General features: G+C 49.3%; 1 protein-coding gene across 15 annotated transcripts in view; it reads right to left on the bottom strand.

Moving 5' to 3' along the window:
• Positions 1-950: 950 nt before the first annotated feature.
• The window catches only part of Wdfy3 (WD repeat and FYVE domain containing 3), a 230,675-nt gene continuing 204,744 nt past the window's right edge, over positions 951-26,881 (bottom strand). For 14 of the 15 annotated variants that reach the window (XM_087582838.1, XM_087582844.1, XM_087582840.1 and 11 more), the window contains 15 exons: positions 24,528-24,645; positions 23,390-23,496; positions 21,937-22,090; positions 20,060-20,151; positions 19,650-19,862; positions 16,603-16,750; positions 16,310-16,464; positions 15,180-15,338; positions 13,193-13,372; positions 12,180-12,362; positions 10,932-11,028; positions 8,227-8,544; positions 7,884-7,995; positions 7,337-7,534; positions 1,185-4,270 (listed from right to left, as the gene is read on the bottom strand). In XM_087582838.1, coding sequence (XP_087438964.1) covers positions 4,147-4,270; positions 7,337-7,534; positions 7,884-7,995; positions 8,227-8,544; positions 10,932-11,028; positions 12,180-12,362; positions 13,193-13,372; positions 15,180-15,338; positions 16,310-16,464; positions 16,603-16,750; positions 19,650-19,862; positions 20,060-20,151; positions 21,937-22,090; positions 23,390-23,496; positions 24,528-24,645 — 2,358 coding nt within the window. In that variant the 3' untranslated portion in view covers positions 1,185-4,146. 15 annotated transcript variants of the gene reach the window in all.

Raw genomic sequence — 26,881 nt, 5'->3', positions numbered from 1 at the left:
TAAAAGGAGTTACTATGCCAGGGGTGGTGGCACATGCCTTTACTCTCAGCCCTCTGGAGGCAGGCAGCTCAATCTGTGAGTTTCAGACCAGCCAGGGCTACATAGCAAACTGTCTCAAATATACATACATATGTATGAATATATATATATACACACACACACATATATACACCTTAAATATTGATGTATGTTAACCATATGAGGGTTCTCAAAAAATGTTAATGATGAGTCTAAGGCCGAAATGTTGGCAGCACACTACTCGCTACTCTCTCATACTCCCTATGGGGAAGTCAGAGGACATCTAAGTTAAAAATGACTCAAACAGTCTACGCCTTTCTCTGTACATTTCTTTTGTGGGAACACTGTTACCTAAAAACCAAATAGCTAGTGATGATGATGACACAAGTGGTGGGTTGTGGAGTGTAAGTCTGGGATGTTAAACTGCAAAGAAAGACTGCTAACAGTTTCTGTCAGACTTCAGGAGAAGGGTGGGGTGGGACTAGCACATGCCTATGCAGGCACACAGGCACACGCACACACACATCACACACACCTGCACGCACACGGACACACACACACACACACACACACACACTTTTCACAATGATGAAAACATTGCTCAGGAAAAAGCCAAATCATGCAAAAAGGTCTTTTTTGATAGGCCGGTTCAAATTTGAAAGCCACATCCCCCAGACCATTGGCCTTCCCTTCCTGCCACCCTCCCACCCCCCAACAGTCACCAGCCTGGGAGTCCGGCATAGTTGGGAAGTCCAGGATGTAGAGATCCTGGTTCATAAGGATCAAACTGGGGCCTGAACTAACTGCAGCCAATTTCTGCAACTTTAAGCAGAGACGAAAGAAATAGGTACAACCAGGGAGACATTACGTAAGTACGGAGGAGAATCAGAATAATTTTTCTTCTCTGAAGATCTTAAAACAACTTAAAAAAATTTTTTTGTGGTAAATAGTAGGTATTTATTTGAAATGAAAAAAATACTTAAGTACCTGGACTATTGCATTTAGCACGGGCTGCGACTGCCTACCTTTATGCATCAGACAGAGATACAGTGAACACCCAGACCACAGACTGCACATGGTAGGAATTCCTCAGCCTTTACACAACCACCAGAGAAACAGAGATCGGATTTTGCAATACAGTACAAAAGTCCACAATCAATCCAGTCTTAGCCAGTATCTTCGGTTTACTTCTGTTGCTGTACAAACGATTAGCCGTTACTAGGGCTTACAAGTTAATGACAGGACAGAAATATACATGGCACTGACACAAAAAGTCAGTTGTGTTAATGGTCATGCAACAAGTAAGCAAACTTGCTGAAATTAAAAATACTTTCTAAAAACAGCTTTAACAGCGTAAATATTTTATACACAGTTGTTTACCAAAAACAAAATGTATTTAAATGATACAAAGCAAAAATAAGTTTCTACCACCTTTATACATAAGAAAGTGCAAAATAACTTATCTAGAGTGTTTTGCTATTCTCCAGAGGGCTGGCTGCTACGGGCAGCTACTTCTCGTCTTCAAAAGCATGACGTCACACTTGCACACTACACTCGGGTGTGTGTTGAGTGCATGGATGAGCAGTGGGTGGATGGGTGAAGGGTGAACAGAGGTCAGGCTGGAGCCCTGTGAGGTACTTAGAAAAAGAATGCAGACCACGGGAAGGTGGACACACATCGTGTATATTGGTAAGCAGATTGGCACAGAACACGGGGGATACATAGCCAGACGAGCAATGGAGCCCAGTGCCCGGGGGGAGGGAGGAGTGGCTCTGTGATTTCTGCAGAAGTGAAAAGAAAACAAAAACCAAAAGCTGGTGGAAACAAGACAGTTGCCCACAGCACCAGCTGCCAGAGGGAAGGAGGGGTTTGGTTTCCACCTACTAGTTATGGGAGTTGGGCTGGAAAGTTGAAGAGCCTTTGTCCCACAGCACGTCAGTCAGGTTAGACAGCGGAACAAGCTTCAAGTGGCTACACACACACTCCTAAGTTCAAGTCTTGAAAACACCTCTGCCACAGGAGGGCGCTGCTTTTCAAAAGTGTAAAGTAACACTGTTGCAAAGCATCCAGAGGCAGCCAGGGCCAGCCCACCACCATGCAAAAGCAGTTTCTGCAGTGGAGGAACACCAGAGTCCTTCTGAAGACAGGGACGGGCTGGGGGAGCGGGAGGGGGGGGGTCGTGGGGGGAGGGGGAAGGGAGAGGTAGGGGAGGCGGGGGGCGGGGTGTGAGACACCGAAGAGGAGGAGAAAGCAAAGCAAGTTTTCAAGTGGAAAGCGTTAATGCCGACAATCCTTTTGTTCACGTGTGTATTTGAGCGTTTAGAAATGGAAGTGTTTGAGTCAATTCTGATATGTATCACAGACTGGAGGCTGAAACCTATAAAGGAAGGTTTAAATTTAGGAAGCATAAGGCACTAAAGCAGCCTTCACCGTTTCTCCTGGAGACCTGCTTGTCAGGAAGAACAAGTTTGTTCTGCAGCTGCTTTCAGCCCATAGGGTACAAGGTCACCGTTGTACCACATGCCTGTTTCTGGACACATGTGCATATATGTGCATTTAGTGCATAAGTGTGCCTGTCACCAGGGCTAAAGATGGAGAGTGAGGGAAGCCAAAGCCACTGTCCTTTGCTAGAAACCTCCCTCTGTGAGGGTGTCAAGGCCTGTCCTTTCTTTCTTGGGCCATTAGTGAACCCATGTTGTTCAAATCACAGGGCTTTTAGAATTGTTCATAGTATTAGTGCTAAGTATCTGAAAATGTTAAAATCTAGATTAATTGTTTCGATTTCATATATATATATATATTTATATTTATGTACATAACACACATTTAAAAAAATCCCACCACCAAAGCCATTTTCCTATAAACGTCTCTTAGCCCCGACCAGCTTTCATCCTCCTGAATGTGTGCCTTCGGTATCCAACTAGTACAACAAATTAAATAACTAAATATTAAAATACTGTAATTATATTCATAGCAAAACCAAAAAAATAGACATTGGTACAGTATAAATCTCACTGTTTTCAGGTAGATGGCATGAAACGGTAAAGGTTCATTTGAAGCACTTCTGACATGATCCAGTTTTACAAGGTTTGAATGTTAATTCTGTACACCTTTTTTTCTTCCGAAAATAAGCTGTAGTAGAACACACGTGTCCCCAAATACACACACTTGTTATGTTCTATGCAGAGAAGCTAATTTGGGGTGACATGCAAATATATTTCCGTTAACTGAGGCAGGGCTGCATCCTGCCGGACATCCATTGTGTGATCCCCTTTCCGTGATGCCGGGCCGGGCTGGGACCACACAGCCCGAGGGTCAGTTTCAGGGGTCGGGCACACAACTACTACACTGGAGCAGTAAGCAGCCTCAGACCGGTGCTGGCTATCTGCGGCTACCTTATGACCAGACCTCTCTCCTCCCACACCAGCTCCTAAAGCAGGGCTACAGGATTTTGGTGACTAGCCTATCTTAAGTGGAGACGCTGTGGGCAACTTGAAAGAAGTGACATCAGGCACACAGGCTTGGTCTGAACAGGAAAAAAAAAAAAAAAAAAAAAAAAGACAATGTCTCTGAGGATTAGAAAAACCCCATATTTATAATTGAGAGACGTTAGACAGACCTTAAATGGTTCATTGAGTTAGTGGCTTAGTTTGAAGTCTCATGTTACAGGCAATTAGGTCCTTATTTAGAAAAAAAAAAAGGCCTTTATACCTATTTACAATATACACAGCTGCTTGCAAAGAAGTCAGATTTACAACCATTTTCTAGAAGCCTTTTTTTTTAAAGTTTTTGTTGATTTTTCCAAATAAGGATGAATAGCTCTATAAAAATGAGATACAAGAAAGACAGTTGGGGAGCAGGAGTTTGCTCTCGGAGACAGCTACGCTATGGGAGACTCGGGTTCTGAGATGCTCCGGGACCACCTTGCGTTCTTGTGCTGCTAACGGTTTAGTGCCCGTGCCGGTCACTGGCCTCGGAACCCGATCCAATGATCCCTTTGAACTCAACACTTCAGACACTCAGTGTGCAGATCTGTGTAAACGGAGTCTGCTTCAGTGCCTTTGGAGCCATGACGGGGCAGGAAGAGCTCCTTCAGGCTGTGGCCTCTCGTCAGTCCCGCCGTCTGTCTCAGCAGTTCCGAGGCCCATCGTCTGCCCCCCTCTCGTGCTGTAAGCTATAGTAGCAGTTCTGGCAGACACGCACTGGGGACGAGATTTTCAGTCGCTTTATTTCTGACTGAAATCGACTGCACCTAAAGGACAGGGAGCATAAGTTAGTTCCAGGTCGTCCCCCGAGAGCCACCACAGGGGGAGGCACTCAGGAATGCTGTGAGGCTGGACTGGAGAGCAGGCAGTCTGCTGGAGCAGTGCCCCAGGCTAGATCAGTTGGTGCTCTTGCTGCTGACCCTCAGGTGCTGCATTAACAGCCTACAGAGGTGTCAGGGGGCCATTTACTTGAGCAGAGAAATTAGAAAAGCAGAACAAAGTGAGGGTTCCCACAGAGAGGCTGAGAAGCTGCAGCAGTCCTGATCACCGGTCTGGACCAGTGACGGCTGGAGGAAGCAATCCGATGCTAAGCCAGGCAGTCCAAGTTTGACCTCTGACTGAGCACTGGGCTGCCTTCCCCGTGTGCCCTGCTGTCCCGCCTTTAGCTGTGGCGAGTGCTAACCCCACTTAGGTCAGAGGACTCAGTGCTCACCGCATTCCAACATTGGATTTGTTTCCTTGTTTTGAATTTGGTTTCCTCCTTGGGACCCGCTCACTTTGTTCCTCTCAACACATACCATATGTTTATTAATGGCATTCGGTGACATTTCTGTACACATGTACAGCGTGCTCTGATCTTAACCACTCCTCTCTGGCTTTGTCTCCCTCCCCCAGCACCTTAACTAGCATGTAGTCCACCTCCAGGTCAGGCCAGCCTTTGTTAGCTTCAGCGTATGGCCATGAACGTGTGCCGTCGTCCGTATACGGTCTTTCTCTGTATGCACGGCCTACCTCACTTGGCACAAATGTTCCTCAGTTCAATTTGCTCTGGGACATTCACGATTGGCCACTCTGGAGCGATGCTGTGGGGCACTGTTGCCTTACGCTGGAGTTTCACATTCAGTTTTTTTTTTTTTGGTTCTTTTTTTCAGAGCTGGGGACCGAACCCAGGGCCTTGCGCTTCCTAGGTAAGCGCTCTACCACTGAGCTAAATCCCCAGCCCCTCACATTCAGTTTTTAAACTGAGATCTGTACATCTTGTGGAGCTGTACCAGTGACACTTAAGTCACCTTCGGAGAGTCTCAAATGAAGGACACCTCCATCCAGTTGGCTTGTGGACAACCGGGTGCTCAGGAGGGTGACTGGGCTGGCTATGTCAGATTTTGTGCAAACCCTCAGGAGTGTGGCTGTTCTCAGCAGCAGAGCAGGAAGGCTGGGCCGGGTTCTACTCTCTACAGAACTTTCCCCTGGGCTGGCTTGGCAGCAGCTGGCACTATGCAGTCAGTGCTCCCAATGAGAACAGTGGCTGACTTAGGAATCACCTATACTTAATATTTGGACAGCACTCCCAAGAGCAGCAAGGTGGCTGTGCTCCACCTGTAACTGCAGGGTCAGAACACACGGCCGTGACGGCCCCACCCAGAAAGGCCGGCAGGGCGTGCCTGCTAATTCATCTTGCAGCCTACTTCCCAGAATAAATAAATAAATAGTAACTACGACCCGTTCACCCCCTTGCCATCCTTACGTTCCCATCCTTACATCATCCGGTCCTTGTGGCTGCTCTCAGGGCAAGCTGTCTTTATCCATCTTTTAGCCACAGAGAACAAGCTCAAGGTTTTCAGTCACTTAACCCGAGGTAATGGTGAACAGAGATCAGAGTCACTGGAAAGGCCACCTCCTCACCAGAATCCATACACTGCCTATGAAACCTCAGAACTTGCTGTAGAAAATGATTACTCAGGAATTTTCTGTGAAGCATTTAGACGGAGGCACTGTGAGAGTCAGAGTACAGAGCTGTGTGTGCTGGGCGAGGGGGGCTGTCTGTGTAATCGAGGTGAGAGGGGGGCTTTCTGTGTAATCGGGGTGTGTGTGCTAGGCGAGGGGGGCTGTCTGTGTAATCGAGGTGTGTGTGCTGGGCGAGGGGGGCTGTCTGTGTAATTGGGGTGTGTGTGCTGGGCGAGGGGGGCTGTCTGTGTAATCGGGGGATAGCGAGTTCATCCTCATTTTGGGCCAAGATAGACTCCTGCCCATGACCCAATGCAGACTCCAAATAGATTAAAAAGTGAAACTTGCAAACCTTAAAATCACACACACACACACACACACACACACACACACACACACACACACCACAAATATAGTAAGTGCAACCACACCAAAACTGGAACCTTAGTACTAAGACAGCACAAATGCAAAATTCAATACAAGCCCCAGACTTGCAGGAAGTGTGTGCAGACACGGAAGGATCTGGTCCTAGTACCCATGGAACTCAAGGAGAGAGACCGCCAAGAGGGAGAAAAGAGTGCAAGAGACAAACCTTCAAGGAAAATGAGGAGTCTCCCAGTGGCATCTGAGAAGATCACCAGGGTCCCCAGCATTGAGGTTAAACCCTCGAGGCACATTTATTTCCTTAGCCACTGAGTTGGCAAAGGGGAAACGGCTCAGCCGTACCACAGAGGACTAAGAATTTGGAAGGTCCTGCGGCACTCGTAGTAGCACAGTTGTGAGGGTCATTTACAAGGCACGGTTAAGACCCAGGGTCAAGCCCGTGTGCTGTGGCGTGTTCTACTCTGTCTCCAGCAGAGAACTCTGGCACTTGGACCAGAACACACTGTAGCTTTACATAATTTGCAAAATGGAAAGACGACCCCAGGAATCCTTAGGGGGTGAGTGTGAGGGACACGCACTCCTACATGGTCCCGGCACAGGAGTAGAGCAGATAGGCAACAATCGCTGACATCTGTGAGTGGATTTCAAACAGTGGAGTACTACTTTACAGAGAAGTGCACAGCGGAGAAACGAGACACTGTGTGCAGAGCCACAAACACTGAGGGCAGTAGAGACACAGGGCAGTAGATGGGGAAGGACACAAGTTCTGTGTGTGGGGTGGACACGCACATGCCCTGTGTGCCTCTAGAATGATCTGGTGGAATACACATGCGTGTTAAAGTCGGGCTGACAGCTGTTTCTGTGTTCTCTATGAGAGAGGTCGCTCATGATTGTAGAAAAGGAAAGAGCAGAAATGACGATGGGTTTACATAAACCCCCACCCCACAGGACACGGCCATGCAAATCAGCGCCCATGCAGGGCACAGCGCCCCCAGGAAACTCACTTCTGACAGAAGAGCTGCCCGCAGTTCCTGCAATGGTGCCTTCTCTCTGTGAGGGAGAAGCGTACAGAGCATCCTGAACAGCTGTCACCACCTTCGTCCTTCACCCAGTGGTCGGCCGCAGAACGGCCAGGCTGGTCACTCACAGACCAGCTGAACACTCGGCCTCGGCTGTCACCCACGAGGATCCTGCTGTGATCCCTGTGCAAAACAGGAGACGACCTCTGCTTCAGGGCTCGGGGTGGGGGGAGGGGGCTCAGAGGGAGCCCCGATTCCCTCAGAGGAAGTTAAAGGAGACAAAAATCAAAACTGAACCTGAATTTATTTTCCCATTTTAATTTCCTTTGGCTCAACACTTGCTATGTCTTTCACACACACGGATGTTGGTTTATTTGTTGAGAATTAAAACCCACACAGTGGCAAGTTTTAGGCCAGAAGCACCAGACCAGCTAGGACAACGTGTGCTTCAAGGACCGGGTTAAAATGTGGGTCCCTAGCCTTGTCCAATGACCCAGAGAGGGAGGTGGGCTGGAAAAAGCCGGGCTCTTACTTGGAGACACCCAGTGCGGTGACCTCAGCTGGATGAGTGTTGTCCTTCCGATCAAAGGCCGTGTGCATAGTCAGTTTGCTTCTGAACACCAGCTGCCGCTCCCACCGGTACCCTGAAATGGAGACGTCAAGACAGACGAACTGAACCTAGGGCGTTCCATCAAGGGAGTTTTCGGACTGTGGCTCCTTTTCTATAGCGTGCCCCACTTGATCTACAGGAAGCCTCTGTCTTTGGCTTAGGCACAGAGTTGATCAAGGATAGAGCTCAAGGGAGACGGACCCATAGCCGGAGGACCTGTCACAACACTCACGGGCAGGGGGAAAGACAGCAAACATCAAGTTACCAGGTTTCAATCTGCTGTAACTTCGTGCTTCAGTGGGGTTGGGGTGGGAGTGGGAGCCCTGAGGATGTGCTCTGGCCTGGCCCTCTGAATAGTTCACAAATATGAAGCCATCTTTCTCATCAAGACTGAGCTGGTCGGACCAGCGCCGGGAGTCATCAGAGCCGCTGTCAGTGCACCATGTGGCGGTGGCTCTGCAGGAGGCTGCCCGAGGCCTGTGGCTGGTGCTGCTGGGCTGGCTGGGCGTGTCCTTAGGATCCTGGCTGACACTGGGCTCTTCTGCCTCAGAATCACTGCTGTCTTCATCTTGGGCTTGCTGCCCTGGGTAAAGCATTGGGAGAATGAGAGATGGCGGGCTCATCAGTTAGTGCCACAACCAAGTCTATGCAGCCGGATTCTACATGGTAAGAACACGCAGGACCCTCCTTAGAATTCCATGTCCTAGACCACAACTGAGAAAATCGCTAGCATGGCATTTGATCCCTCCTAGTAAAACCCGAACCACGCTCTCCCAGATAGCCTGGCTCCTCAGGTGCTCGCTCCACCTGCTTGCTCCCCCTCACAGGAGCGCCAAGCACTGATGCTACTTTACTTGTCTTCAGAAAGCCCGGGTGCACTGGTGTCACCTGTCTCCGACGACACCTCACTGTCTAAAATCTTACCCAATACCTTCTACTCAAAGCACCTCCTCCCTCTTCCAAACTCCCCCTGCCAAGCCTCTTGCTCCTATGCTCCTCTCTAAACCATTACCTCTGCACTCTTTACAGTGGCCGAGGGGAGAACAAACGTGAGTCACGTCCATGGCGCGTTCCAGCGTGTGTGTGTGTGTGTGTGTGTGTGTGTGTGTGTGTGTGTGTGGTAATGGTGGTAGGACGGCAAACATGAGTCTCATCCGTGCAATCAGTAACCACGTGACTTCTAATACGAGTCTGAATCTTCCTGCTGTCCCTTTACATCTCCACACACACCATTCCCTACTGCCTCCAACAATGCCTCTCAAAGGGAAGATCCACGGGCAAGGTGTGAGCACGTGGAAACGAGAGGAATGGAGAGAGCACGCTCCACACACCTACTCACACATGAGCCAGGCTGGCCTTGAGTCTCATCCATGGTATGCACCATTCAGTCCTTCTCTGTGGACTTTCCCCTTGCACACAGAGGATGACACTCGATGCCTCGACGCCTAGTCCTGCCCTCTTCCAGCCCACCATGATCATTGAGTCATTCACTAAAGAAACGTGACTCACTTCAGGGGTAAGACAGGCGACCCCCAACGGTTACTGATTAGAAATTTTATGTTCCTCCTACCAACACTTCCCATAGCCTCTTCTGAAGCTACGGCTGAGCCCGTGGGAACTGACATCGCCGAGATCACGCAAGAATCAGAACGTGCTGATTATGGGTTTCTTCTTCCCGCACAGAAGGCAGGTTCTGAGTTTACCAAGAGACTGCACTTCTGGGCACCCGCCTTTCTTCTTCTTTTTTTTTTAGAACATTAATCTCCCAATTTATTTTAGCACCTGAACACAGACACACACACACTCAGACAAATGAGTAAACATTCAGAAAGGGAACTGTGGACACAGCAGAAAGACATCGAGAGAGACAACTGGAAATTATGCTGTGTCTAGAAACCAAGGAAAGCTGGATGCTTCCTTGGCAGAAGCCAGGAGAGATGTGAAAGTGCCCGCCCAGAACCTTAAGAAGCAATGTTTTGTTAATACTTTTAGACTTCTGGCCTCTGGGGCTGTGACAGTGATGTTTTTTGTTTATTTAAACCACCTAGCTTGTAGTTCTTCACTCTAGTCCCCAAAACCTAACAGAACCTTCTACTGTTCTGAAAATGAACAGTATATTAATCTCTAAGGCCCCAGACAACTGTTGTGTGGGGGCCATTCCCACAGAAATGAGCTGTGTTCCCTGATATGGCCAGAGAGACGTTTGTCCAGATTCAACTTAGCTCTAACACACAGTGTGGCTTACGCACCCACGCACGCACCTGTGTACGCACTTCACTCACAACACTCCATACATTAATCCCTGCACCTTTCTATGCTGCAGCTCCTTACATCACCAAAGTCAGTCATTTGCTTTCCCAAAAGTCACTAGTGCCAGGCCAGGGAGGGACAGCAGTGCAGGACAGGAGGCTGCTGGCTCTATGGCGCTGTCCACAGTCATTCTGTAGAGAAATCACCTGGCTCTGTTTTACCAGAAAATGAATGCTTCAGGAGTTACAGATAAGGGTCTTCAGTTGGAACTGATGCCCCGTGTGAGCAGGGTCAGGTGGGGTGAGTGCTGGTGTTAGGCCTGTAAGCAATCTAAGAGCCTGGCAGTCTCCTGTCTCCACCCACAATCATGGCACGAGCTGGGCACAGCAGCTGTAGAACCGAGGTGGGGAGCATCTGACTTACCCAACCCTGTGCCCCAGAGAACTGAGACGCAGGCCCATGAGCTGTGGGAGATCACTCCTATGTTTAGCTAACTATGCTTGCACCCCTTGGAGGGCGGGCCCTGGTGACCTCAAGCAAAGCTGGCACACAAGCCCAGAGTGACAGCAGCAGGCAGTGCTGTGTGTGCTGCTCCATGCCCAGTCCAATTCAGTCCAGTCCAGCCCAGTCCAGCCCAGCCCAGCCCAACCCAGCTCGCTCAAGCTATTCAGTGTGAGTTTTTCCATGGTGACCTACATACATCACTTGCTCATCAAGTACCTATCTGTGCTTCCGGGCAGCCTTCCTGCATCTCCAGGTCTTCGACAGGCTCAGGAGCTGGTGTTTCCGGAACCTGCAGGAATTCCATTCTCCAGAACTGTGGGGAGACAATGTGCACATAGCACCACTCAGGAAGCAGACTGGATAGCTCATGGAGGGGTGCTCTGAGGGTTAGGTGGGTGAGTCCAGTGACCACCTCTAGGTAGGAGCTTCTGAACCCATGAGGCCCGTTACCTCACCTGGTAGCTGCCCCTCACTAGAGAGAACCCTGGCCGTGAAAGTTTAAAATCATGGTCAGTGTGGTGACCATGGTCTCAGTGAGTGGACAGCTCAGGGAGGGTCAGGAGGTGTAGCCCTCCTGGCAGAGGTGGGTGGGGCTCAGGGAGGGTCAGGAGGCGTGGCCCTCCTGGCAGAGGTGGATCGGAGAGTTGGTCTTTGAGGTTTCACAAGCTTCATAGCCCAGGCTTTCTCTCTCTCCCTCCTTCTCCCTAACCCCTTTTACTCTTAGTTTTCTGACTTCAATTTGAGGATAGGATGTAAGCTCTCTGCTCCTGCTCTTGTGCCCTGCCTGCCTGCTGGTATGCTCCTGGCCATGACGGTCATGGACTCAGCCTCTGAAACCGTGAGCCCTCAATTAAATGCTTTCTTCTGTAGGATGCCTTGGTCATCCTCGCAGAAACAGAACAGTAACTAAGAACAGTAACTAAGATAGACAACTACGTAAGTAAACTTCCTACAAGAACCTCTCCAAGTCTTGTGTGATGAATGCAAATTCCACTTCCAAGCACATTTGTCTGTGACAATTTTGGTGCTGTCTTAAACATTTAGCAGTGGGAACTGTTGCCTCAGGAAGCAGGCAGGGGTGTGCCCTGCAGGACTGCTGGCTAAGCCACAGCGTGTGACTTGGGAGTGGAGTCAGCGTCACTGTCTCTAAACTTGGGCCTGTAATTAAGGAGGGTGATAATTGGTCACCCAGCTTTGACAAAGGGCACAATTAAGGGAACTAGGCCCCAAAGGGGAAAAATATATAGCTACAAAGAAAAAGAAACTCTCCTCAGAGAAACCCAGCCATTTGAGGAACTAGAGAGGTAGTACATGCATTGCCTCTTCTGAGATACCTACCACAGAGAAAGCAGCCAAAATGGTGTGCTGCGTTGTTTCAGGGGACCAGCCTGAGAGTGGATGGAAGGCCTCAAGGCCGGCCTCTGTGTGTGGGTAATGTGTAGCTTTCTCGCTGAGGCTACTTACCCGGACCACCCCATCTGAGTGCCCTGTCACGATGACATTCTGCGTGTCCCATTCATTCATCTCGGACATGCAGCAGCAGACGATCTGCTGGCTCCGGCCTGTGAAGGTGTTGACGCTCACAATGGGGTTCCCGTTGATGCTCCACACGTGGACGTATGTGCCAGCACAGGACACGATGTCCCCCTGGGGAGAACGGGAGTTTGCTACTCTCTTCTCTGAGCTTCATAGCACAGGTCTAGCTCTCAAAACCTGTCAGCCCTTAGACTAGTGGCTGAATGATTTGAGGTGGCCTGGGATCCAGTGCCTGCTGATTTAAATGTCTTCAACAGAAGCTTCTTCAAGAATTCAAAGCTGAGTCCCTGCTGGGCACCTCACCTCCTGCCTCAGCTGAGCTCTTTTCCCTCCATGAAGCTGTGTCACCCAAGGATGAGAGGGACCATTCTACTGGGATTGAGACTTTCTCTGGGTGTGGCCAGAATCTGTTCCTGCTTCTCCTTAGAGAATCTGGCCCTCAACACCAAGCCCAGAGGGTGGAAGGATAAGCTCGGGTGTGCTGTCTGTCTGTCTCTTCAGTGACTGAGACGACACAGATCCTACGTGCTACTGGGACAGCTACTGTAAAATAATACTTCTTACTGTACGTTGTAAGTCAGCAATTTGGAAAGTGTCACTAACAATTTTAGCAGGGCTCTCACACTCTTGATGAGCCCCACGACTCCCTCCTCACTAGGGAAGTATACTCTACCATGCTTTATTTTCAATGACTCTTGCTCTCTTTTTTTTCGAAGCTGAGGACCGAACCCAGGGCCTTGCGCTTGCTAGGCAAGCGCTCTATCACTGAGCTAAATCCCCAACCCCGCCTCTTGCTCTCTTTAAAGTGTGCAGCGGGAATGGATTTTCAGGGATTACAAAATTTAATACCCACTGGCTTTTCCAGCGACTTATTAACCAAGCAGGACGCAGTGGCACCCACAAATGGACTTGGCAGCACGTTTCCTCGGTCAGCTACTCACTGTTAACTCATTAATGCAAAGGGCGGAGACGGGCGCTCGGTGGCCACGGAGCTGGGTGAGAAACGACAGTTTGTTCAGGTCCCAGATGATGCAGGTTCGGTCTCGGGACCCGCTGACAATGATGTGGTAGGCTACGGAGGCTGTGGCACAGGTGACAGTATCAGTGTGGCCAAGTAGAGCCTGCAAAAGACAGCAGCAAGAAACCAGGCCGGTCACAACGGCAGGGCACGGGTGGGGGTCAACTGGCCGACTCCTCACTTCTACATGTATCAGCAGAAGGACAGGCTAACAACCAGTCACCACAGAGTCGGATGCCCAGGACAGGTGTGAGGTGACAGCCCGGGTGTTTCTTTTCACCTTTACATTCTTCTTGGAGGGAGGGAAAATGGTGACCCAGATCTTTGAAGGAAGAGGAAATACCAGCTGCAACTGGCTTGGATTTCTTTCCGCTCTTCCCATGTGATCCCATACTGATTATGGGTCCCAAAGCAGAGACCGTAAGCTGCATTTCTAGTCTTTCGCCACAAACTCCTATTTAGACAATTTTTTTTTTTTGGTTCTTTTTTTCGGAGCTGGGGACCGAACCCAGGGCCTTGCGCTTCCTAGGCAAGCGCTCTGCCACTGAGCTAAATCCCCAGCCCCTATTTAGACAATTTTGAGGACTCATAATTTAAAAAAGGTGTATGGACCACGTGCAATTATTTTATTATCCCAAAGCAAAGAAATTAAGATTGAAGTTACTCCTGTGACCCTGAAAGAGGAGCTTGGTCTTGCCAGCCCTGGGCGCCGGGCTGAGCAAACACAGAAAGCTGTTTGAAGTCCTCAGTCCACAACACTGGCTCAGGAGCTTCCAAGTATTTTACATAGGGAGTTTGGTGACCCAGCTGAGCCTGCCTTCACCTGGCTAATCTCAGTGGGACCAAGGAGCGTTGGCCTCCGTGGAAGGCTGTTCTATTCTACAAGGGACTAATTCTTTTTATATAAGCCTAATGAAGTTTGACTTGGCTTTAAAATGGCCTTGGGGTGATTTGAACTTAAATTTTGGCGTTATCTCAAAGGTAACGTCGGCATGCGTCACTTGAGGCTCAGTGCTCTGTGTGACGCCCTGAACGCAGTAGGGACTGAACCGATGAGGCTCTTACACCGCTTCTTAAATTACATCCTAAGACCACAGACACACTCTCCTTATTTACGAGTGCCCATGATAAATCCTCACGGAAAACAGTGTCACAAAACGGGCGGAGTACAGTGGGCGGAGGAGTGCAAGCCGAGCCTGGAGCCTGAGCTCACGTCTTAGAATCCGTGTAAAGTCGGAGGAGGGGATGGACTCTACAAAATAGCTTAAGTAAAAACGAAGAAATAAAAAACTTCTGTATTAATTAACAATCAATAACAGAATCGTACTGATTAAATGGTCAAAATACTCGTCAGCAACACAGTGGGGAGTTTTCTGGACACGTGGATGAACTTGTCATGTCCTTAGGTATAACAATGACAAAAGAAGCAAACTGAGATGCGGTGGTCCAGGTAAGTAGAGGCCACAGTAAGAGGCGTTAACCCACAGCAAATATAACCTTGCTTGCAAACGTGCAGTGTGCGTGTAATTCTAGAAACACTTGTGCTTCTTAGGTGGCCTGAGATACAGTTCCTAAAGACAACTTCCGTTAGACTTTAAGGGGCAGTTTCTGAGAAATAAGCCTAGTGTGATTACTGAAGACACCGAGGTTTGGTCAGGTGTGGTGGCATGTACACTCGATTCCAAAACCCAGGCAGCCGGGCCAGGAGTCTGAAGACGGCCTAGACTACACGGCTGGAAGCAATCTTAAGCAGAGATTAACATACGCCCCACCTCTCATCCCAAGCAACCCTCTTCCACCTCAACCAGGTTCTGGTTTTGCCTGCCAAGGCTGGCTCTGGCTTAAGGAGGCCTTGCGTAATTTCTGGAGCCTGAAGAATGCGCCGGCCTCCCCTCAAGCTGCACGGTTACCTGCTTGAGCGTCAGGGGCTTGGCCTTTTCTTTGGAGGTGCCCATCTCCCAGACGCACACCACTGTACTTGTTCCACCCGTGATGACGAGCTTGGGGCTGGGGCAAACTGCACAGAGAATCTGGCCCCATTCGGACAGACATTCATACACAGCCACTGCCTGTAAACAAAGCAGACGCGAGCCATGTGTCACCGAGTGCCTCAGACTTCAGCTAGAGGAGGGCAGAGCCGAGTTCCCAGGGTAAGGTCTCTGGACGGAGCTCGTTCTGGGTCAGGTTCAGTTACAGTTGGCAGAGTTCCATTACAGTGACAGTCCCACTCAAATTCTACCCCGAGCTGCCCGACATCAGTGGCTGCTAAGCATCAAATTTGAGCGACTGTGGTAACCCCCTCTAGTTTTTATCCAGTGTGGGAAAACGATGTTCAGCCCATGTGATCAGCATGGTGAAAGGCATGTATGCCGTAGCCAAGCAGAGTACTCAGAGGGAGCACGTGCTGCTCAGGGAGCACGTGCTGCTCAGGGAGCACGTGCTGCTCAGGGAGCACGTGCTGTTCAGGGAGCACATGCTGCTCAGGGAGCACGTGCTGCTCAGGGAGCACGTGCTGTTCAGGGAGCACATGCTGCTCAGGGAGCATGTGCTGCTCAGGGAGCACGTGCTGTTCAGGGAGCACTCCGCCGACTGAGAACAGTGCCCACTACCACCTGAGGGCCATGCGGTCTGTCTGGGTGGGAGGATCCCTCAGAGGCCACGAAGAGACCACAGATTTGCTTCTCTAAGACTCGGCAGCTTTTGGTGTGTGGGATGGGGCTCCTTCAGGGTGCTGACACGGCAAGGGACCAGCCAGAGTGTGACTTGCCAAAAAGAGGCCATTCAGGCTGCAGAAACGGTGAGCCCTTCGCTGGCTAGGATCTTAGAACTCTGGGAGTGCTGGGGGAAGCTCGCACCCACTTCACAAACTTCTAAACCCTCTTGTTCAGGCACCGAGTGGCTGCCCTGCCAGCCCTCTCCCTCTGAAGCAGGACATCCTCCTTCTTGCCTTTGGAGGAGCTGCAGACAAAGCCTGGTTCTCCCTGCCCCTGTCAAGCCCGGTTGTTGCGACCACGAAGGGGTGGAGGGAAGCAGTGTATACCTTGTCTGACTCGTAGGTCCCCAGGCGGCAGCTGAGGTCTGCATAGCCCCAGGCGAAGGTCTTGTTCCAAGCAGGGGGGATGAGCACCTTGTTCTGCTCTACGGCGAGAATGCCTTTATCTGTGCACACGATCTGCCCCACGGGCTCTTTGAGTTCTACAGAGAAATCATCGTGTTAGGCAGTGGGGACTTAGGACCTGAGGACTTAGGACCTGAGTCTCACGCACCACGAAAGCATCCCGACCAGAACTCTGAAAAGGAATTTCAAGGCAGAGCTTGGGGCCATCATCTTACCTTTCACGGGTGTTAGGGAAGGCCTCAGGTTGTCTAGGTGATGGAAAAAGATCTTGTCGCTGGTGGCTCCTGGTGGGACAGAGAGGCCTGCATTCTCTCCGTTCAGCCGACTCCGTACTCGCTTTGGTGGATGAGGCTTTTTAAACAACTGAAGAGGACAACACACGTGATGGGATAATAACGAACTCCGCCCTTTTCTGTCGAGCGTGTTTCCCCCACTGACAAGCTTTACAAGGACCATACACTATATCATCTCCATTTCTTGTCTGCGGAGAGCTATTCAAGAGGCCAAGAAGACTGTGACACATGGAAGCAGTGCCCCCATGCCACAGCCAGCCGGGGCGAGCATGCTCACTGCTGGGCTGAATCAACTTTCTGAAGAGATACAATCCATTCAAACTCCAAGTTGGTGGACAATCATTTTACAATGATGTTAAGTTCTCCACAACCTGATCGCTTTGTCCCTGAAGGCAGCAGGCCCTCTAACAGGGTTTACTCCTGCCCTTCACGGCCGTCCCTAATGTGACTTAGCAATGGCTCTTTGGTGTCTGAGGTGCCCATAATTTGCTGCCAATCTGTGAGGGAAGAATTCAGAGAGGCAGAGAGGATCCCGAGTGTGCACGCCGCAGTGATGAGGGCGGAGCTGTGCCACCAAGGTGCTCACTCTGTCAGACTAATTCACAGCTTTTGCGATGAGACGTATTTTTAAAAGAAGAAAAATCTTTGTTTTCTTTCTGGTCATTGTTTCTACAAGATTAAAAATATTAAAAGTTCACTTAAAGACTTTTCGCTGTCTCTGAACCACTCATCCTGTCAGTTCTGCAGGGACTATTCCTGGAGGAGCATGTCTGAGCTCTAGGATGACCTGTGAGCCCTTACTGGATCGCTGGGGCAAAAGGGCAGATCTGAGACACATGGAGGGATGTGGCCACAGCTCTGTGGTTGTCTATGCATTAGAGAGGTGTAAAGCAGACACACATTATGAAGCACACTGACTAGTCATTATGGGAAGACTTGCTAACTCAGCATAAGCTGAGTTGGGAGAAGGAACCACAACTCAGAAAATGACCCCAACCAGGCTGACCCGTGAGAAAGCATGCAGGGCATTTTCTTGGTTAACGACTTATGTGTGAGGGCCAAGGTCCACTGTGAGTGGTGCTATTCCTCGGCTGGTGGTTCTGGGGTGTATAAGAAAACAGTGTGAGCAAGCCACAGGGAGTAAGCCAGCAAGCAGCATTCTTCCATGGCCTCTGCTTCAGTTCCTGTCTCCAGACTCCTGCCCTGACTTCCCTGGATGAAGCTGTAACATAAAATACCCTACCTTCCCCCATCCTGCCCCAAGTTGCTGTTGGTCCACTGTGTTTGTCACAGCAGTAGAAGTCCTAACTAGGACAAAGACAAAAGCTATGGCACTGTGCAAAGTCACAGTCATAGAAAGTTATGTACCCACAGTGACCGTATAATCTAGGTATGAAAGTATTCTCTTTTATTGAATGGGATGTCTTAGAAATGGCTCTCTTGGCCTCTTTCACCAAAGTAACACAGAGATCCTGCAGTGGTACAGACATCTTTTAAAAAGCTATTATGAAACTGTGTGCACGCGCGTGTGTTCCACAAGTGCCCTCAAAGGTCAGAAGACGAGTGAGGGTCCCCTAGCGCTAGAGTCACGGTGGCCCTGAACTACCAGTGTGGGTGCTGAAAATGGAACTGGAGTCCCATGGGACAGCAGTGGGTCTTCCTGTTCGTTGAATGTATTCATTTCTTATAGAACGCCTGCCCTTGACACCCTCAGGAAGGGACAAAGGCTCAACTAAGGAGAGGGAAGCAGCACCGGCCCTCTGGTCTGAAGCTTCTCATTTCTTCGTGGGAGGATCAGCCTGAAGCTCTGAGGACTCTGTACTGGCTGTCCTCTGGTCTGTCCCTGCTTTTCCACAAGAAGGCTCGCCATTGTTCTGTGTGTTCCCACTGTCAACACTGGAAACCTCAGAGCTGGCGAACCAACAGATAGCAACTCCAGACAAACGGGTGCAGCAGGGACTGAGGGGGCTGGGACCCAAGTACAAAGCCTTCAGGATCGTGACAGGAAGGTGCATGAGCAGCCTGACCCTGCCTGTGTCCCCATGGTCTCGTGGCCACTTATGGCGTTTCCCTCTATCCTGTGTACCCTGCATGGGGCGATGAAGGAAGGAGGTTTGCTCCTCACTGGCTGCAGTGCAGTGGTGAGCTCCACTCTGTGTGCTGCAAGCCCTGGCTCCTGGTCAATATTTCCAGGATCCAGATGGTGGGGAGGCAGCCGGTCCTACCATAGCAGAGCCCCTATTCTCTCCGTCAATACTGTGGCTCAGACTACCACAATTATTCTCACGAGGCTTGACTTAGAGTCTCCTGAAGTTAAACTGAGGCTCCATCAAGATCAAACTGGCCTCTGAGCATGTTGTGGGGGCTTCTGAATGTCTTAGCTGTCAGCACGGCCATCAGTTAGCACAGCACCCTCAGGTGTTGGCCTGGGGTTGTAAGAATGAGAAGGTGACCTACGCAGTGAGCCTCTGACTGTGAATGCGACATGAACTGGCTGCTTCACGCTCCAGCCTTGCCTGCTGACAGACCCCAACCTGCGGCTGCCGAGAGAAGAAAATCTTCCTTCCCTCAGCTGCTCTTTTCAGGGTCCTTTACCACAGCACAGCAGTGGACTAAACCGTGGCTGCGCACTCTGCTTCCCCATCTGTGCTCCTCTGCAGTGTGTGTGCGTGCGTGTGTGTGTTATGTGGGGGTGTGATGTGATGTCTGTGCATGTGTGTGTGTGTGTGTGTTCCGTGGTGTGTCTGTGTGTGTGCATGCACGTATGCAGGTGTGTGCCACGAAAGAATTCTACTTGTGTGATTGTAAATCGGAAAGGAGATCGATGACAAGCCATCTGCTGAGTTTAATGGTGAATGCAAGGGCTGCATTAGTGAGTCTTAACTACTTGTACGATCAGCTACCAACCGAGAGAAATAGACCACACCTACAAAGAGAACCAGACCCACCAATGCCGGGAGCAGCCGTACCTGCTTAGGGATCTGACCGAAGTTGTTAATGAAGCCGATGGTGGCCGTCTCCTTTAGCGGGTCGTTTATGTTGTAGATATCCACTTGGCCCTCGTAGAAAAGGTGATGGAAGACGTTCACAGCCTCCACTGCCGCGGGGCCCTGCTGCTTATAGCCGAAGATGAGGTCGATCCACTCGTGCAGGTGGGCACTCACGTAGTCGCACTCCAGAGCCTGTGATTCCGAAGCAGCCGGTCACTGCCTAGCTTTTACTATTGATCCCACAGTAAAAGAAACCTGGCTGCGGTCACAGGAATTAAACTACTTAAGAGCCACGAGGACAATACAAGTGATTTAAAGTATGCACAGCACACTGCTCAGGGCCCTCTCTCCACAGTGGTCACTGGCCAACCAAGACGAAACCTTCTTACCTCACGGTGGACGCGGATGAACTCTCTCGGGTCCCCCTTTGCCCAGGGTGGAAGGATAACATCTCCAAGCTTGGTGCCATTCTGTTTGCAGCCTGAGCAGTTGGACACATTAGGAAAAAATGGGTGAGTTCAGCAGTTAGCTCCCTACTGAAGAGACAGAAATCCCATGCCAGATTCATTACCAAGGGCTATGTGGCTTCACCACAGAACACCCCACCCCGTGCCCTTTCCTGAAGTTGTCTGCCGTGGCGTCTCTCCAAGGCTGCTCCCTAGAGCACACCTCAGAAAGACTACTGACTGTTAGCAAAACCAAGCCAAACTCTCCCAAGTGTCTTTTGGAAAGTTGACATTACAAAGTTAAACAGTTCCTTCCTGGTAAGACTCCTCAGGGCTCAGCTAGGCTAAGCTCACTGTCCTCTAAGAGCAACACAGCATTTTCTAGAATGCTGCTGGCTACAAACCTCTTTTCAATGGCATAGGTGCAGCTACCAGGGTCTCTTATGATAAAACTTAAGTACTTAAGGTTTCTCATCTTTTGACACAATGTGTGTATATACACATATACAATATATACACACACACGTACACACACACACACACACACACACACACACACACACACACACACACGCACGAAGGGTCTCTTGTGTAGTTCTGGCTAATCTTGAACTCACAATCCCTCTACCTCCCGAATGCTGGGATGAAAGGTATGCGCCACTATTCACGGCTTAAAATCTTAAGAGGCTTCGATAGGACACAGATATTTATTATTAAAAAATAAAATCTGAAACACATTTTTGGAACATTAAAAGAAAAAATATTTGGAAAGACTAAGGCCACTTAGCAGAAACAAAAACATCGTTTTGTAATAAATGTTGGCATTTATTCCGCGTAAAGTTATATGGGATAATCTGACATTATTAAAGGAATCATTTGAGCACAGCGTGGTGCTCACATCTCTAATCCTAAAACCGAGGATGGGGAGATGGGGATGGCACACTGGAGGCCAGTCTGGGCTAGACAGCATGCAACAGGCAAGCCTCGGCTACACAGCAAGTCAGTGTGGGCTAGAAAATAAGATTCTCAACGTAAGAAAACAAGAAACCATCCTCTATAAGATTTAAAGAACTAATTGGAATTATCATCTAAAAAAGGTGGATTTTTGTTGTTGTTGTTGTTGTTAATGAACTAACTCTAGAAAGGCATTTTAGTTTACAATCCTCCTAAGCCCAAGTGAGATCAGCACTGTAGAAGTTGGCTGAAAACAATAAACCAGAGGGACTTCACGGCAGGCGACTCCACAAACGCTGTGCTCAGAGGTTTAGCGAGCCCTGGGCTGCATCCAAGACGAAGCCAGGAAAAATACGTCCTGTAGAAACTGTCAGGTGCACATCACTGGGCTCGATTATTTATAATGTGGCACACGGATAAACGGCTTACTCACCAGTGTGTTGGGTGGGTTAGAAGTTACCGTATGACTTAACAAAAAGTCAAGTCAGTATAGAGACCACATACTTCTAACCCCCTCAGATGATACCCTCCACAGTGAGTGAGTGTGTGTGTATGTGTGTGTGTGTGTGTGTGTGTGTGTGTGTGTGTGTGTGTGAATAAAAGTAGGATCACTGCAAGATGATTTTCACAGAAACAACATGGCCCTGACTACTGGATGCCCCCTGTGTCTGTGTTAAGTCTCCCACGGACGCTCAGCTCAACCAGCTCTCTTAGGCAGCAGGAGATTGCTCTCTCTGCGTGTTATTTACACGCACACTCATGGGGAGTCAGCAAAGCAAGCAGGGTGGATCATGGCACCGTGAACACTGATGTGCCTCCCTCCACGTCTCCTGCCAACACTCCTACCAAGCCTCTCGTCTACATACCTAGGTCAAAGTTGTTAGAATTGAACAGGAATTCCGGCAGGTAGAAAAATTCTGGGATGAGTTCTTTCACATCCGCCATGTTGTGCTTTGATGCTGAGTACCAGGCCTCACGGACACTGTGGAACATCCGGTCTGCCAGGTCAAAGTGACCACCCTGGGGGCAGGAGGAGGCATGTCTCTATTAGGGAACCTCTGGGCCATGAAGTTTCTGTCAAGTTCAAGGGCTTAAAAACCTCAAATACCTTTGGCTACATTCTGACTTCTTGCCATCCTACATTAAATAAACAAACTTTATAATCTCTCTCTTTGGTGTATTCTGTATGAAGGATGCCTAGTGCGTCTGTTTTGCAGTCAAAGCAGAATTCAAATATGAAGACAATAAAAGTTCATTAAAATATTAGTCTTTAGGGGACCCTTGAGGGAAGAATTTCATGGGAACCACAGGTAATTGGCAAGGCAAGCTTCCAGGTATGGACAATGGTTTGGCCAAGTCTATCTTTTACACTAAGTTACTAAGTAACAGGTTTCCACGCAGGGCGCTTTCCCAATTGATTTTGGTTGATTCCCTGACTTCTTTGTCAATTAACGTGGCATCCAACTGTCACAGCCATGAGTGGAATAGAAGGTTATGAGACACTCATGGTTGATAAAACAAGTTGGAGAGCACTTTTACGTATGCAGCAGCCCCCTAGACATGTCAGCCTCTAGCTCTTCTCCTGACTGTCCGTGCTTTAGTGAACACAGAGCATGTCTATGACAGTCGCTATAGGAGAATGCCAAGGTGGCTGCCCAGGCTGGCTGCTCTGGATGGTTTCTCACTTCATTCCTTGCTCAGAACTTTTTTACTTCCTAACTCTGTTCTGAGGAACCCTGCCCCTTGCTGTCCTCACCTCCCATGCCAGGCATCTGCCCTGCTGTGGGCCTTGTGTTCTGGAGTTTGCAGGACCCCAGAGATCCCTGAGCAGCCTCTGCCCCCCTCCCTCCATTCCTTATCTGTGTCTTTCTGACACATCTGATCATGCTCTAAAAACATTTCATGATCACTCGTAAGAGAAATTACCAATCGCTCGCTAAGACCAGTGTTTAGCGTCTCCCTATCTAAAACCCTACAAGTGCAAGATAGAGCTTTGTCTCCACGCACTGACCAGTGACAGAACGTGGAGGGGTGACTGTAACCATGGACACAGCATAGGGGCTTTTAAAATAAAACACTGATTGAATCCAACTAATTAATGCTAAGCCCCCTCTCCCTGGCTGGAATATTTACGTTTTAACTGCGAGATCCTGAACTTTTTCACTCTAAATGAATTAATTCTAGCTTATTTATCGATGTAAGCCTAACAGAATTTCAGGTCCCTTCTGAATGACAAATTGTTACCGGTAACACTTCAGTGTTCCTTAGAAGATAACAGTTTTAGAAAGACTAAATGAGAGCAGACTTAATGAGGCTCACCTGAAGCCGTAGGAATATCTGTGTGAAGGGCTCCATCCTCACGAGGTACGAGGCCACAATCATGGCGGAGGAGTAGTGGGTGCCGTAGTGGTAGGCTGGGGTCTCCCCTGCTCCAGACGGTTGGAGCATCATTAAGAACAGGAGGAAAGGAGAAGGTGAGCGTGGTATGAACCAGCAGGTCTGGGAATGTTAGCAGGTGTGACGGGCAGCCGTCACACCAAAGGACAAGCAAACATGTCCACCACTGTCCGCTTGGTCCCCCATCACTTCTAAGGGCAAGCTGTCTTCCGCTGAAGCAGGATACCGACTTTGAAGCTACTTGTTTTCATTAGGTTATGGCTCTGTAATTAAACAGTTCTCTAAACTGCTGTGTGCAAGTGCAAGGCAGCGGTGTATGTTATTATTACAGTATTACTATAGTATATGTTATTATAGTATTACCATAGTATATATTATAGTAGTACTATAGTATATATTATTATTATAGTATTACTACAGTATATATTATTATAGTATTACTACAGTATATATTATTACAGTATAGCTATAGTAGATATTACAGTATTGCTATAGTATATATTATTATAGCATTACTGTAGTATATATCATTACAGTATTACTATAGTATATATTATTATTATAGTATTACTATAGTGTATATTATTTTTATAATATTACTATAGTGTATATTATTTTTATATTACTACGGTATATATTTTTATTGTGTATCTTTCTTGGCAGATAGGGTAGGGAGAAGGAGAGAAAGAAAATGGGATAGGATTAAATTTAATAGGCTTAAATTCAAGATATTTTTCCTTTGCTTTATGTATGGGGGAAGCAATAGTCATTACATATAATACATTGTATAGTTCACAAATATCAATCATAATTTTAAAATAAAGGGAATTCTAAGAGGTACCTAAATGAAATTAAAGGAGACATAAGAAATGAATGTGTCATTCTGGGACTAAGTGTTGTTGGAGACAGTGTCCTGCCAGCTACAAACATCTGGAGAGGTGGCCACTGCAGGACTGTTGTGTTTTTGCTGTACACGTGTGCAGGTGTGCATCTATAACAGCGGGCACACCCATGGGCGCTAGGGCACTACACCGTTCACAAGGCAGAAGGCTCTCCTCACCATTGGGATCCTCCCAGTCCTTGTAGCGCTTCTTGTACTGGGCCAGTCGCTCATCCGTCTGCGCGCCCATTGGCTTAGCCAGGTTTCTGAATGTCTTAGGGTTAGTGAGGTCAACTTCCTGAAACACAAACCAAACCCCAGTGCCAAGTCACCAGGCGCCCTCTCTCCTCCCCAGCGCAGATGCAGCGGCTGTAGGGGCAGTGACCCTCCCTGAAGCATGGGTAGACAGAAGTGGAGTTAGAGATACGTTTGTGAAAAAAAGGAAAAAAACGAACCAGTCTGTGGGCCGCTTACCCACACCCTCCGTTCAGACGCAGAGCTTGGTAAGTGGCACTGCCTGACAGGTGTTTTGGAAATTAGGCGTCTCACAGGGAGACTCCTAGGATCTCAATAACAGGAAGGAGGGCAACAGTCAATGCTTCTAGTTCTGAGCAAGGACATAGCAGGACACCTTAGACACAAAGACTCCCATTCTGCACGATCTCCATCTCTCCTGTACCCGAGGACAGTCTCCTGATGCCCCCTCCTGCCCCTCCTGGTTCCATCTAACTTCAGCCTGAGCACTTTCCTCATGTAGGTGGTTTACGGGGAGATGAATGGAAGCACTCAGCACTTAGCCATCAGCTCATAACCCGATCAAGTGACTGCCAAACACACCGAGTACTTCCCAGTCTAACAGGGATCGTTTTAAAAGCCTTTCACTAGCTGACCTAATTTACATATTCAGAAGAAATTTACTCCCTTCGGGTTCTTAAAGGTAGAAATTTGAAATGCATGTCTGTGGAATGTTTAATACATGCCCTTCTTAACAATTTTACCAAACACCCAAAGTCTCGGGCACAAGAAACTGATCCACGAGAGTGAACATACGTCTACTTGCTGCATCTGTCCATAGAGAGCCTACAGGGGAAGCACCTCATCTATACTAAACTTGGCAACTGCTAACATGGACGTGCCAGACATTGCTCTTGAGAGGGTATCTGAGGGAACCGTGAGAAGAGTCTGGGCTTCGGCTTAGAACCTCACTAACAAGCAGGGTCAAAAGCATGACTGTGCTGTGCAAGCCCTGTGAGTGAAAACAGAGAACTTCGCACGCTCGGCCTGGGAGGGAGGAGGAAGATCAGAGTGCGTCCCACCAGCAGTGTGCTTGTGTGTGGATTAAATGGCTCCTAATTCATGACTTGTGAATGACACTACGGCAAGGCAGGCTATGAGGAATTGAAAGCTGGGACAATTCTAGGCAGGTTACTGAGGGGGAGCAGGATGTGGGGAGTGGGATGCAGGGATCCCACTGAGCAAAGCAGGTGTAACGCTATCAGATCCTGATGAGGAGAGAGTAGGGATCAGAAGGAAGCCTGGGGCAGCTGTCCAGTGAGAGGCATGCTGGCAAAACTGGTGGAGGAGGAAGCCAGGGTATTTATTCAGAGGGAGGCGTGCCTTGGTCACTGGAACAGCAGCATGGATGGAAGCTAGAAGTGGTGTCTACAGAGCTAGGTTTGTGATTAGATTAGGAAGTGAGGGACCCTATGCCCGCCCCACAAAACCTCACTGTTTTGCATTCCCCAACACTTTAAAGTTTTCCTAATCAGATGAACTTAGATGTTTTCATCTCATGGGTCTTTACCCCTAACCACCATGTAAGATGTAGTCATGACTCAATGGTGGATCAGGATAACACAGTGCACTGCACTCACACCTGCACGGGCAGGGCACTCACACCTGCACGGACAGGGCACTCACACCTGCACGGACAGGGCACTCACACCTGCACGGACAGGGCACTCACACCTGCACGGACAGGACACTCACACCTGCACGGGCAGGGCATTCACACCTGCACGGACAGGGCACTCACACCTGCACGGACAGGACACTCACACCTGCACGGGCAGGGCATTCACACCTGCACGGACAGGGCACTCACACCTGCACGGACAGGGCACTCACACCTGCACGGACAGGACACTCACACCTGCACGGACAGGGCACTCACACCTGCACGGGCAGGGCACTCACACCTGCACGGGCAGGGCACTCACACCTGCACGGGCAGGGCACTCACACCTGCACGGGCAGGGCACTCACACCTGCACGGGCAGGGCACTCACACCTGCACGGACAGGGCACTCACACCTGCACGGACAGGGCACTCACACCTGCACGGGCAGGGCACACACACCTGCACGGACAGGGCACTCACACCTGCACGGGCAGGGCACACACACCTGCACGGACAGGGCACTCACACCTTCACGGGCAGGGCACTCACACCTGCACGGACAGGACACTCACACCTGCATGGACAGGGCACTCACACCTGCATGGACAGGGTAGGCTGCTGAGTCTTTTCGTAC

This window comes from Rattus norvegicus, chromosome 14 (assembly GCF_021556685.1).
Source record: "Rattus norvegicus strain SHRSP/BbbUtx chromosome 14, alternate assembly SHRSP_T2T, whole genome shotgun sequence".
Classification (NCBI taxonomy): Eukaryota; Metazoa; Chordata; class Mammalia; order Rodentia; family Muridae; genus Rattus; species Rattus norvegicus.
This window is presented reverse-complemented; position numbering and strand designations above follow the sequence as displayed.